The sequence below is a fragment of the Drosophila innubila genome (assembly GCF_004354385.1).
Source record: "Drosophila innubila isolate TH190305 chromosome 2L unlocalized genomic scaffold, UK_Dinn_1.0 4_B_2L, whole genome shotgun sequence".
Classification (NCBI taxonomy): domain Eukaryota; kingdom Metazoa; phylum Arthropoda; class Insecta; order Diptera; family Drosophilidae; genus Drosophila; species Drosophila innubila.
This window is the reverse complement of record NW_022995372.1, coordinates 10,399,455-10,412,111: the sequence shown is the minus strand read 5'-3', so window position 1 is coordinate 10,412,111 and position 12,657 is coordinate 10,399,455. Positions and strand designations below refer to the sequence as shown.

Sequence of the window (12,657 nt, the reverse complement as noted above, 5' to 3'; positions counted from 1 at the left end):
GCCTACCGCAAAGTTATTGTTTTTGTCCATTTGCCTGTCTTTTCTTTACGCGAGCAAACAAATCTCCACAGCAAACAACAATGTGTCAGGCAACCAACAAACCCCACCCTATCGAATTGACCCAGAATATTCGAATCAAATAAATCGCAACTCGTTGCATGTCACGTTCAAAGTTGGGAGTCTCCTTTTGACTCCTTTCTTTGTTAGTTTTTTGGAGCGATTGATTTTGTGTCTGGCTGGAAATTCGTCCAACGAGCTGATTGTAATTTAGATATGGCAGTGACATCAAGAAAACTACTAAAAATTTGCTTTGGATACTTTGGGATAGCTGAAGAAATTTAGCAAGCAAAGCTTAATTAATTAATGCCTATGATAACAATTTGGCTGTTATTATGGCATTGATGATGTCCTGATTTTTTTCACAAAGGTCACAAGAGTGAGGGGTATAACAGTTTATTGTACTTGAAAAACCCTTAACTTAATAAATCGTGATCGAATCTCTAGCCAAGTTTCCAACTTCAATATTCCATTCTCAAAATGCAAAGCATGAAAATTGTATATTCAAAACAAATGTCAAATTAGTGTTTATTTCATAAAAATTTCGGGAATTTTCTTCATATTAATCACTAACCATTGTACACGACCCGTGACTGAAGCCCTACAACTGCAACAAGATGAAAAAAGTTTGAATATTTGCAAGACTATCAGACAAAAGTCGTAATTACTATATTTCCACATAACCAGGCATTCTTATCGCGGAAAGGCAAGGCTAAGAAGAATCTGGGACCCTGTACGCCAGTACGGAATATACGTACTCTCACCATGGCCGGAAGTATTGAACAACGTCCCTGGACGCCCACTGTGCGCATTGGAAGAATCGCCGCAGAGACCTCGAATCCGGGACCAGCCATAGTGCAGTTGCCCACGCTAATTGGTGAGTTGCATTTGGAGAGACCAATGATTCTTCTATACTCATGCATTCTATGTACGCCAACAGGCAGCAAAGTGCCGGATTCAAAGAAGAAGGGTGCACCCTCGTATACATTTGGACACAAAATAACTACCAGGGATGAAACCACTGGACCCGGCCCGGCTCAGTACAATGTATCGGGCTTACGGCCGAAAGGTAAAGATTATCCACGGGCAGCGACCTTACAGAGTCGTCCCAAGGAGTTGTCCTCGTTCGTGAATCCCGGACCCGGTGAATACGATGTCCTGCCGGCCGCCAAGGCCGTCATTGATGCCACGCCCAAGTATACGTTTGGCAAGAAGCCAGCGAGCGCCAAGTTTCAATTGATACCAGGTAAGACGGGACGGTCTATTAACCGACGCATAGGTGTTACAGTTTGGTTGTTGTTGTTGTTGTTGGTTGTTGCTGTTTGAATGGTTCCACATTTTGGTACCGCATTTGGTGTATATTTGGTCATTTGGGTTGCATGCGCATCACTAACGATAAGGATTACGGAAGGGGCATCATCAATCAAGCTATCGGCATTCAGCATTCAGCATTCAGTATTCAACATCATCATGGAGGCAGCCGCAACATTGTATATATATGCGCATATATGAATATCCAAATCATTTTGAATCCTAACCCCATGAAAAGATCATCCAAGCAGCGCGTAAGTAAACGCTGCCTTAGAATGAGAATTCTCTAGTTCTCTTTCCATCTCTCTCTCTTTCTCTTTGTCTCTCTCTTTCTCAATATCAATCTCAATCTCAATCTGTCTTGCATCGCATCTTAGTAGTCACAGTAGCTATAGCTGCTTGATACTTAGTTTAGATTTCTCTCTCTTTTGACTCCCGACTCTCCAAATCTTTCTCTGTCTTTCTCACTCTCTCCCCATCGCTGTAGTCCTTAGTTGTCATGTAGTAAATATAGCTGCTTGCTAGTGTAGTTGTTTTTTTCCAATCTCTCTCCCTAAGAGACTATCTCTTTTGTATCATAGCTTTAGGCACTTTGTTCTTTTAAATGTTTTGTTGATTTGTTATATGTTATATGCTTTCAGTAAACGCTTGCAGATATAACAGTTTTATGAAGAGTTCTTTTAAAAAGATATATAGTTTTTAAAAGAATTAAGCGGTTTATCGTCTGTTTATAAGTATCTTTGATCGTTTTTAATTTGCTTTAATAAATTAAGATTAATATAAATGTTATGGGGAAAATTTGTCCAAGTTTTGGCTGATGCATACAAAATCCAATATAAAAAATCTTTGAAAAACAATATCAGTGTCAAAGTCATTAAATTTATATTCTATTGTACTCAAATAAAATTGGTCAAAGGAATTTAATCATATATTTTTTTATATATATATGTATATTTATATGGTATCTGCAAGTTGTTAAAACTTCGGCGTGCCGAAAACAGCTCTTTAGTGTTTTGATTTGTTTAATTTGTAATGCATTAATGATTTTTAATTTTAATTAAATATTTTTCTCTTTTAAAAAAATGAATGATAAATCGTACCACGAACAATCACCATGAACCACGAATGTTGCCACAATTTAGGTCCCAATCATTATCAAGTGGTGCCGCTTGATGTCATTAAGCCGCGCGCGCCTCGATATTCCTTTCGCATTAAGGTTAACGTATACCTAGTTAACAATCCAGGTAACACAACTAACTGGCTGAACGTTTTTCCCCAGTTAACACAGTAACCAAAAGCATTCACCATGCATGTACAGTATTCGTAATCTCACCTTCTGGTTCTGGTGTCGGTTATCCCACTTATGCTCCTCCACTCGTAACTCGTAACTCTTAACCCATTTCATAGTTATACTTACATATATACTTAGTTATTCCTCGCAAGTGTAGTCTAAAACAAAAAACGTTACCCGTACCAATTTATTTGTTTTATTAACACTAACAGCGCCAAATAGCTATTGTCCTGAAAAGGTCACGCAATCAAGAAAGAATGCGCCACGTTACACATTTGGTAGACGAACTAAAATCCAACACGATCTGAATACACCAGGTAATACTCTCGTATGTTGAGGCACTCTTAGGTATCCTAGAAAATTAGTTAGTTATTGGATTGTATCTAGAACTATTTGATTTGGTCTTATGCACATTGCTTGGTCCTATATTAATATTTTCGTCATTTATTTCACAGCTCCTGGCGCCTATAATCCCGAAAGGGTGAGCTCCACAAATGGCCCTGAATACAGTTTTGGCATCAAACACCATGAGCTGCGACCCGATTATACGCCAGGTTTGTAGAGTCGTCATTAAACCACTTAATTCTCAGTAGTTGTAGTTGAAGTTTTATTAGAACACTGTTCCATTCTACATGCAATTTTACTTTCCCTTGATCTTTCTCAATGTACTCGTACTAAGAATAAATAATTTTTATTTATAGTATAGTATTAAATCTAGTATACAAAACCAAAGCTATACATTTTAAACGAGCACTAGATACTGGGGAAGAATAAATAAATTATTACTAACTGTAGTAAAATTTTGAATTCGAAGACAGTCTACCAAAAAAATCAAAGCCTTAGAAGTTAGAGACCATGGAGAAAAGAATATTCATACAAAACGTATACAACGTTTTTGGATCAAATCATGTTTATCACTCAAACAAGCGGGAAAGCCTATAGTGGACCATAGGATACCCGTTACTTATTTCAATATATATTAAAATAATTTATAGAAATTACTAATAATTAATTAATAAAAGCTATTGCATACTTTTAGGTGATTTTCGGGGGCGTGACTTAAATTTGAAACAAACTAGATCTGCTTGGGGTCTATAGAAATCTGTGTGCCAAATTTGGTATCTCTATCTCTGAGATCTAGGCACTCACACGGACGGACAGACGGACATGGTTATATCGAGTCGGCAGTTGATGCTGAACAAGAATATATATACTTTATAGGGTCAGAGATGCCTCCTTCTCCCTGTTACATACATTCCAACGAGCACAATATACCCTTTTACTTATTTTTTAAGTAATGGGTATAAAAAGTAATGATACAGTTCGATTTCTAGAACCCGAATTAAGGGAAATCACAATATCCAGTAATTTTTTTGACATGTACAGTGTTATTATGGAGTTGACTGAATTGATCTTAGCCTGACTTAAATCGTTGTCTTTTGAATAGCACCTGGCACATATAGTCCTGAAAAGTCCAAATTGCACACGACACCTGCTTTTAGTATCACAGGCAAAACAACACACGATGTAGTTGATGCCACACCAGGTAAGTCGATTCATTGTCTAGACTCTTGAGTCCACATAGTTAAGGGTATTTAACGCTCTGGTAATGAAATATATTCCTCATCTCTTTCAGCGCCCTGCGCATACGAGCCAGAGAAGTTTATGTTAAATAATACGCCTGCCTACAGTTTTGGTCAACGTGCTCGAGTTGGCAAGTTACAAGATACTCCCGGACCTGGCACGTATCAGCCGGAGAAGTTTCGATCGGATTATGGCCCCTCATACACGTTAACAGACCGCCATGACCTTAAAACAGAAAACTTGAACCCGGCTCCAGGCTGTTATGCCCCAGAGAAATATCGCAGCGATCACACGCCATCGTTTAGCTTCGGTGGTAAGCATGAGCATCGAGTGGAAAGCTTTACTCCGGCACCGGGAGACTATTGTCCTGAAAAAGTACGGCACGATCACAATCCTGCTTACTCATTCGCTGGACGTCATGACACACTTAAAGCAAGCGACACTCCGGCACCAGGCACCTACGATCTAGCAAAAGTACGATTAGGTCACAATCCCGCTTTCTCCTTCGCTGGTCGCCACGACCTTCACAAGCCAAGTGATACCCCAGCTCCTGGAGCGTATTTCCCAGAGAAATTTCGACAAGATCATAATCCCGCATTCTCCATTGCTGGTAAACATGATCCAAAAATCACGAACGGAACCCCAGCACCCGGAGATTACTCCCCCGAGAAATCTCGACTCGATCATACTCCCGCTTATACCTTTGGTGGAAGAAATGAGCCCAAAATAGAGAACAATACACCTGCCCCCGGTGATTACCACCCCGAAAAGGTTAGACAAGATCACAATCCCGCTTTCTCCTTCGCTGGTCGCCACGATCTTCACAAGCCAAGTGATACCCCAGCTCCTGGAGCGTATTCCCCAGAGAAAGTTCGACAAGATCATAATCCCGCATTCTCCATGGCTGGCAAACACGATCCAAAGATCACGAACGGAATTCCAGCACCCGGAGATTACTCCCCCGAGAAATCTCGACTAGATCATACTCCAGCTTATTCTTTTGGTGGAAGGAATGATCCCAAAATAGAGAACAATACACCTGCCCCCGGTGATTACCACCCCGAAAAGGTTAGACAAGATCACAATCCCGCTTTCTCCTTCGCTGGTCGCCACGATCTTCACAAGCCAAGTGATACCCCAGCTCCTGGAGCTTACTCCCCGGAGAAAGCTCGTCAAGATCATAATCCCGCATTCTCCATGGGTGGCAAACATGATCCAAAGATCTCAAATGACACTCCAGCACCCGGGGACTATTCTCCAGAGAAATCTCGACTCGATCATACTCCCGCTTATTCTTTTGGTGGAAGGAATGATCCCAAAATAGAGAACAATACACCTGCCCCCGGTGATTACCACCCCGAAAAGGTTAGACAAGATCACAATCCCGCTTTCTCCTTCGCTGGTCGCCACGATCTTCACAAGCCAAGTGATACCCCAGCTCCTGGAGCGTATTCCCCAGAGAAAGTTCGACAAGATCATAATCCCGCATTCTCCATGGCTGGCAAACACGATCCAAAGATCACGAACGGAACTCCAGCACCCGGAGATTACTCCCCCGAGAAATCTCGACTTGATCATACTCCCGCTTATACCTTTGGTGGAAGGAATGATCCCAAAATAGAGAACAATACACCTGCCCCCGGTGATTACCACCCCGAAAAGGTTAGACAAGATCACAATCCCGCTTTCTCCTTCGCTGGTCGCCACGATCTTCACAAGCCAAGTGATACCCCAGCTCCTGGAGCGTATTCCCAGAGAAAGTTCGACAAGATCATAATCCGCATTCTCCATGGCTGGCAAACATGATCCAAAGATCACGAACGGAACTCCAGCACCCGGAGATTACTCCCCCGAGAAATCTCGACTTGATCATACTCCCGCTTATACCTTTGGTGGAAGGAATGATCCCAAAATAGAGAACAATACACCTGCCCCCGGTGATTACCACCCCGAAAAGGTTAGACAAGATCACAATCCCGCTTTCTCCTTCGCTGGTCGCCACGATCTTCACAAGCCAAGTGATACCCCAGCTCCTGGAGCGTATTCCCCAGAGAAAGTTCGACAAGATCATAATCCCGCATTCTCCATGGCTGGCAAACATGATCCAAAGATCACGAACGGAACCCCAGCACCCGGAGATTACTCCCCCGAGAAATCTCGACTAGATCATACTCCCGCTTATACCTTTGCTGGACGGAATGATCCCAAAATAGAGAACAATACACCTGCCCCCGGTGATTACCATCCCGAAAAGGTTAGACAAGATCACAATCCCGCTTTCTCCTTCGCTGGTCGCCACGATCTTCACAAGCCAAGTGATACCCCAGCTCCTGGAGCTTACTCCCCGGAGAAAGTTCGACAAGATCATAATCCCGCATTCTCCATGGCTGGTAAACATGATCCAAAGATCTCAAATGACACTCCAGCACCCGGGGACTATTCTCCAGAGAAATCTCGACTCGATCATACTCCCGCTTATTCTTTTGGTGGAAGGAATGATCCCAAAATAGAGAACAATACACCTGCCCCCGGTGATTACCATCCCGAAAAGGTTAGACAAGATCATAATCCCGCTTTCTCCTTCGCTGGTCGCCACGATCTTCACAAGCCAAGTGATACCCCAGCTCCTGGAGCGTATTCCCCAGAGAAAGTTCGACAAGATCATAATCCCGCATTCTCCATGGCTGGCAAACATGACCCAAAGATCTCAAATAACACCCCAGCACCTGGAGATTACTCACCGGAGAAAACTCGATTGGATCATACACCCGCTTACACATTTGGTGGCAGATATGACCCCAAAGTGGACAACCATCAACCTTCGCCATGCGACTACTCGCCCGAGAAAGTACGCCTTGATCATACACCTGCCTACACAATTGCAGGTCGCTCGACAATCGAGCATATTAGCCATACTCCAGCGCCCTGTGACTACAGACCGGAGAACTGTCAGCAGGATGGCTCGCCGGCTTTCACTTTCGGCATGAGGCTGAATAGGGAGCATATCAGTGATACACCAGGTGAGTTAAGAGTAAACCTAGATAAAATGATAGTACGCGTAGTGGCACTATTTCAATCCGGAACCTTACAGCACCCACTGCATATGAACCGGAAAAGCACACACAGCACACACCAGCCTTCACATTTGGCACGAGAACTGAGATTAAGGTCTCCACCGATGCACCTGGTAAAGAATTTGTTTTTATTACCCTCTCATTAGAGTTAAGACCACACTAGCATGTTGCTTACTGTATGTATGTTTGTGTTTGCATCTTGTTACCACGCTCTAGCTCCCGGACATTATCATCCCGAACAGTGCAAGCTTGATAATTCACCAGCGTATAGTTTTGGTCTTAAGACTTTACCTATGCCCCTTTTACCTGGTAGGTACCTCTTCCTGTTCCCATAAGTACATTACTTAAGTTAAGCTGGTGCCGGCTTTGCCATGTTGCATTGGGAATTCATTGGAGGCATTGATAAATCTATTTTATTTGTTTGTATATGTTTATATCTGTATTTCATGTTTTCTCCAAACACACACACACGCACACACACAACTTTTGTTTCCATTTTTGGTGCTCTGGCCTGTAAACCATATATGTTTTCTTGTATATACCCGTACTCCTGTATTCATCTGCACTCACTAGAACCTAGAGGTGCTTACATTGAAGATCGTATACTGCAAAGACGTGAGCGACGCTTGGGAAGTCCCGGTAAGCCCTATAATCCCATCATCGAACAATCAGCAGCATTTAACGTAGTTTTCACATAGCAATAGTTCATTCAGATTAAAGAATTTTTTACTCGTTCAGCTTCAAGTTTCATCTTTAGAAATCATGAAAATAAAATAGATCTGTACATATTTAATTGATTTAAGAGTCTTATATTTTTTATAAGAGCTTATTCTAGAACACAATTAATTGAATGGATATGCTTTGTTTAGTATCAGTTAATGAGAAAAGCCGTTGTATTTGAAAATCTGCATTAGTTAAACACTTTTTATATTATATCCGTAATCCATTTGTATAATATTATAAAAACGCCGGCAATGCCGGGTAACATCCGCTATTAGCCATATATAAAAGGCATGAAATGCATTTGACACCCTTACATAAAATGTGACTACTATTGTAAATTTTTTGTTGGACTCGATGGTTAGAACTTATTTTGAAAGACAATGAAGTGGTTGCTACTCGGATTCCTATTCCTTTGGTTTATAACTATTCATGATACAAGTCAATGTAAGTGGCAATCTATCACAATCTATTGAAGAAACGATGGAAACTTCTTTTTCGTCTCATAGTTAGGCCAAACTCGGCTTGTTTGGTGAGAAATAAATACAAACATGAGAGCAGTTGCTCAGGACCGCGTCGTAAATTCTATGCCTTTCATCGCATTATTTTGGACTGCGTTTCGGTCTTTACCAAGTGCAAACGATTTCATATACACAATGAATATCCGACGCTCAAGAAGTGTCAATACGATTGTGCATGGCACATGAAAGTTCGACTTTCGACCAATAGTAGCAATTCTACAAATGCAACAACTGGAGGTAGCGGTGTCCTAGATCCCACTGACGCTCCTGCTGATGCTCCGGCTGACGCTCCGGCTGATGCTCCGGCTGACGCTCCTGACGACGGTGCTGAAGAGGCACCCGCTGATGCTTAACGTTGAACCACCCGATTTAATGTTGTTGTTTCTTCCTATTTGGCTTGAATAAAAATAACAGGGACTGTAATCATTATAAGTTTTGTTATAAAACTCAAGAAATAAACATTATTATATGAGTTTTATTATTTTACTTACGATTACACTTACGATTTGGAGCAAAAAATAAAACTCTGGAATAATCATTATTTTTTAGCAAAAAAATAAAACTCATAAACTAATGATTATTTCTTGAGTTTTTTTTTTTTTATAAAACGTAAAACTCAAGGTGTTATTTTGACTTTATAAAAATAAAATTAAAATGAAATAATTATATTATTGGAAGTATAATTTTAAAATTTATTTTGAATTTTTTTTTTTATTTAAAAATGGTTCACTGACTAAAAAAGTATATAAATTTTGTGCATATATTTCTTATAAAAAATTCAAAATAACACCTTGAGTATTATTTTTGATTTAAAAAGATAGAACTCAAATAATAATCTTTATTCTATGAGTTTTTTTTTTCAAATTTATGAATATTTCTTAAGTTTTATTATTTTGCTCAAAAATAATGATTATTTCATGAGTAAAATAATAAAAATCATAAGTCTTAAGATCATGGTGAAATTGCAAAGATTACCCTTAAGTAAATATGTTGGTATATTTCACGTTTTTTTACAGTTACTAGAAGTGAATGATTTTTTCAATTAAAAAAAACAAAACAATCATTATTTGCCGTCCCTGAAAAAAAGCTTTAAAGCACATATTCACTCAACACTCAATCTTTTCACATAAACACAAATCAATTTGATTTACTTGTATTTAATCACAATCTGCACATTCAGTACGCAGCAATGGCATTGATAGCACCACTGGCACCACTGGCACCACTGCAACCACCACAACAACAACAGTCACCGAGAAGCGCATCGTAAATGGTGTCAGTCCGGCGGAACTTGTAAATGGAAATAGTCATCAGGAGGCGACAACTACGACAATCACAGCAAAGCACAACGGCACCACAAATGGCATCACTTGCACAGAGCTGAAACCCACAAGCACCACAACCACAACAACGAAGACAACCACCACCAAGAGTGTAGGGCATGATAAGGATCAATCAAAGTCCATGGAGGCAACGTTGCACCACTCGGAGAACGCACAGGCTCAGCGGGGCAATGTAAAGGTAACAGCCATGGGCACCGCTGATGCCACCACCAGCAAGGCGGCCAACACGAGCACACGCACTGTGGTGCAGGATGATGGCACAATTGTGACCAGCGGCAGGTCGACAAGGTCAAGTAGGGTCAAGTACGCTGTGGAGGCGAGCAGCGTGCAAGAGAAGATTATCAGGTAACCCTCCTCCTATATTGCGAACAGTCCCTATCAAAGTTGTTATCTCCCTTGTTTAGTGTTTTACAGAGCTGCCTCATCATTATCCAGTCAAGTATCACCTACTAACCCAGCCATTCAAACATCAACAGCCAATACCAGTCAATCAATTGAACTTAATTATCTACATTTTATTTACTATAACTCTCATCTTTATTCACTATTGACAGCTCCTAACGTCTATAAGATACCCACTGTGTTGGGCAGCAGCAAGGAGGGTCCCATACGTTCGGCACCCGCTTTTACCATGGCCGGACGGGAGAAGGACTCGCTTATACCGACGCTCGTACTGCCCGGTCCCGGGTATTACGATGGCGAGTATACGGCCGTCAAGCCAAAACCTCCCGTCTATACCATGCGCGGTAAATACAAAATGGTAACCGATGACAATAAACCCGGCCCAGGCGCTCACTGTCCAGAAAAGGTTGGTAATCCCTAAGAACTAAAATACATTTCAGATCTTATAAAGAACTGTCCCGCAGTATTGGGAGAAACGTTCGACTCCATCGATATCTTTTGGCATTATCCATTCCCCCTACTGTGGCAAACAGGGGCATTATTTATTGCCCGAACGTTTTACGCGTTGCCTTCTGGAATTTCGTCCGGATAAGGCTTATCCTTAAGTGTTTTCCTCTAAAAAAAAAACCAGCTTAACAAAGAATTAAAAGAATCTTATTAACATGTCTTCACTTTGTGGTTTTCTCTTTATAATCATTCCCCAGGTGAATCTATCCCATATGCCATCTTACAGCTTCGGCATCAAGCACTCACCCTATCTGGGCCGCCTGAAAGAGAAGGTCAACGATTGCGACTATGGGTTTTCGGGAATTTGCTGAACTTCGGATCTATTTCTCGTGCTGCTCAATATGGACTCTCTCCAATATAGCTTCCTCACTTTGTTTTGCAAATTGTGAATAGAAATAACACACAGACTAACAATAAGATTTGATAATTTTTGAATTCTATATGTAAGCAGAAAGTGCTGTAAAATGTTAAAATATATTGTATATTACTCATACTAATAGAAAAACAAACTCTTTCTGTGCACTCTAAAAACACCATTTATTACGACGAAAGCATACAGCTAATTTGCAAGACTCATAATGTAAAATCGGATCATCTGAATGTCTAATTTTTGGTTATATCGATTTCGACACGGAAACAGGACTTGCCCTTGAGAAAAATAACAGAGAAAAGGACGCATTCATTGGGATGAACTTTGGATTAGGACCTGAACTACTCACAGTATCGTGCTTAATTTCGCTCTCGATGATGAGATGACCACGTGCCATGCCCAGCATTGATTTGTACTTGGACATATCCACTCTATGATCGTTGGTGCAGATCTTTTCCTCGGCAACTGGACAACTAGAGGGTGCACCGAATAGCTTCAGCATGTCCTTGGCCTCAGTGGATGCCTGATCTGCTGCAGCACAGAGGTCCATCTTTCCCTCTTTCATGACAAGGCCGTCCTTATGAACCTTGAACTTAGCCACAGCCGTCGCAAAAGCCTTGTTGTTGAAGCAACCTGTTGGTACCAGCTCACACTTCTTGTTCAACTTGACATCGAAGCCATCCTCAATGGTAATAATGGCATCATCACCAGCACAGTTTTCCAATTTGGCGATCTTAGCCTTGTAGCCATTCTACAGATTCGATTTGAGAATAATCCATCTATATTTAAAGTCCCAATATATTATATTTAACTTACACAAGCCAAGGCCACGTCAAAGGCCACACAACTGATAAACAGGATTAGAAATTTCGTTAACATTTCTCGCGTCAAATGAACAAAACGATTTTGGCCACGATTGCAATTTTGAAACTTCTATTTATACTAGCGTCAAAACTGAATTTTTGACTTTCTGGACCGTAATTATTTAGAGATTAAGCGGAATCGGGCTATTTCAATCACAGATTGTTCGGCTCAATTGCAGCACTGATCAGTGGGCACTGAACAGTCAATTGTCCATTAATTCGGTCTATATAATACCTGAAATAATTGATGACTGTTTTTAATTGCTACGGAACATTAAAGTTCGAGTACAGTACCAACTGTATTTGACATGCATGTTGATGATTCCGATAACTCCATAAATACATATAATGCATTTACGAATTGCAAATATTTGTTTTACACCATGCAAAGTCATTTTTATTTGCTTAGCTAACGGTCAAATAAGAGTCTAACTTGTTCAAACTGATTAACTATCGTTGTAAACAGTTATATAAATAATTGTTATGTATGTATAGTAATAAAATAAATATTAAGTAAACTGAAAGCTGTATTTATCTTTTAATGAAACCAATAATTTTTGCAACCACCTTGGACATTTCAAATATTTAATCTATCACATGCAGTCACGCTAGAA

At 40.6% G+C, this 12,657-nt stretch overlaps 3 protein-coding genes across 3 annotated transcripts; 2 read left to right on the top strand and 1 right to left on the bottom strand.

The window, feature by feature from the left end:
• Positions 1 to 563: 563 nt before the first annotated feature.
• Positions 564 to 10,596, top strand: LOC117782400. The gene is given in 15 exon segments (XM_034619517.1): positions 564 to 683; positions 745 to 934; positions 998 to 1,303; positions 2,872 to 2,976; positions 3,115 to 3,213; positions 4,107 to 4,205; positions 4,296 to 5,177; positions 5,277 to 5,990; positions 5,993 to 6,022; positions 6,025 to 7,263; positions 7,335 to 7,430; positions 7,534 to 7,626; positions 7,891 to 7,956; positions 9,739 to 10,246; positions 10,456 to 10,596. Coding segments are annotated over 15 exon segments (4,443 nt in total). The 5' UTR covers positions 564 to 674; the 3' UTR covers positions 10,463 to 10,596.
• On the top strand, positions 8,386 to 8,981 carry LOC117782399. The gene is made up of 2 exons (XM_034619516.1): positions 8,386 to 8,484; positions 8,547 to 8,981. The coding sequence occupies exons 1-2, from the start codon at positions 8,421 to 8,423 to the stop codon at positions 8,909 to 8,911; spliced, it is 429 nt and encodes a 142-aa protein (XP_034475407.1). The 5' UTR covers positions 8,386 to 8,420; the 3' UTR covers positions 8,912 to 8,981.
• A 727-nt stretch (positions 10,597 to 11,323) lies between the features above and the next one.
• LOC117782398 lies at positions 11,324 to 12,086 on the bottom strand. The gene is made up of 3 exons (XM_034619515.1): positions 11,997 to 12,086; positions 11,530 to 11,931; positions 11,324 to 11,458 (listed from the first exon to the last, which is right to left on the bottom strand). Exons 1-3 carry the CDS (start codon positions 12,057 to 12,059, stop codon positions 11,414 to 11,416), a joined length of 510 nt encoding a protein of 169 aa, XP_034475406.1. The 5' UTR covers positions 12,060 to 12,086; the 3' UTR covers positions 11,324 to 11,413.
• Between the last annotated feature and the right edge of the window lie 571 nt (positions 12,087 to 12,657).

Excerpts from the sequence above, each read along its gene's own strand:
- LOC117782399 (XM_034619516.1), top strand. The coding sequence starts at position 8,421 with ATGAAGTGGTTGCTACTCGGATTCCTATTCCTTTGGTTTATAACTATT. Across the intron at positions 8,485-8,546 it reads TATTCATGATACAAGTCAAT|TTAGGCCAAACTCGGCTTGT; the intron begins GTAAGTGGCAAT and ends TTCGTCTCATAG.
- LOC117782398 (XM_034619515.1), bottom strand. The coding sequence starts at position 12,059 with ATGTTAACGAAATTTCTAATCCTGTTTATCAGTTGTGTGGCCTTTGAC. Across the intron at positions 11,932-11,996 it reads TTGACGTGGCCTTGGCTTGT|AATGGCTACAAGGCTAAGAT; the intron begins GTAAGTTAAATA and ends TCGAATCTGTAG. Across the intron at positions 11,459-11,529 it reads GCGAAATTAAGCACGATACT|GGCAAGTCCTGTTTCCGTGT; the intron begins GTGAGTAGTTCA and ends ATTTTTCTCAAG.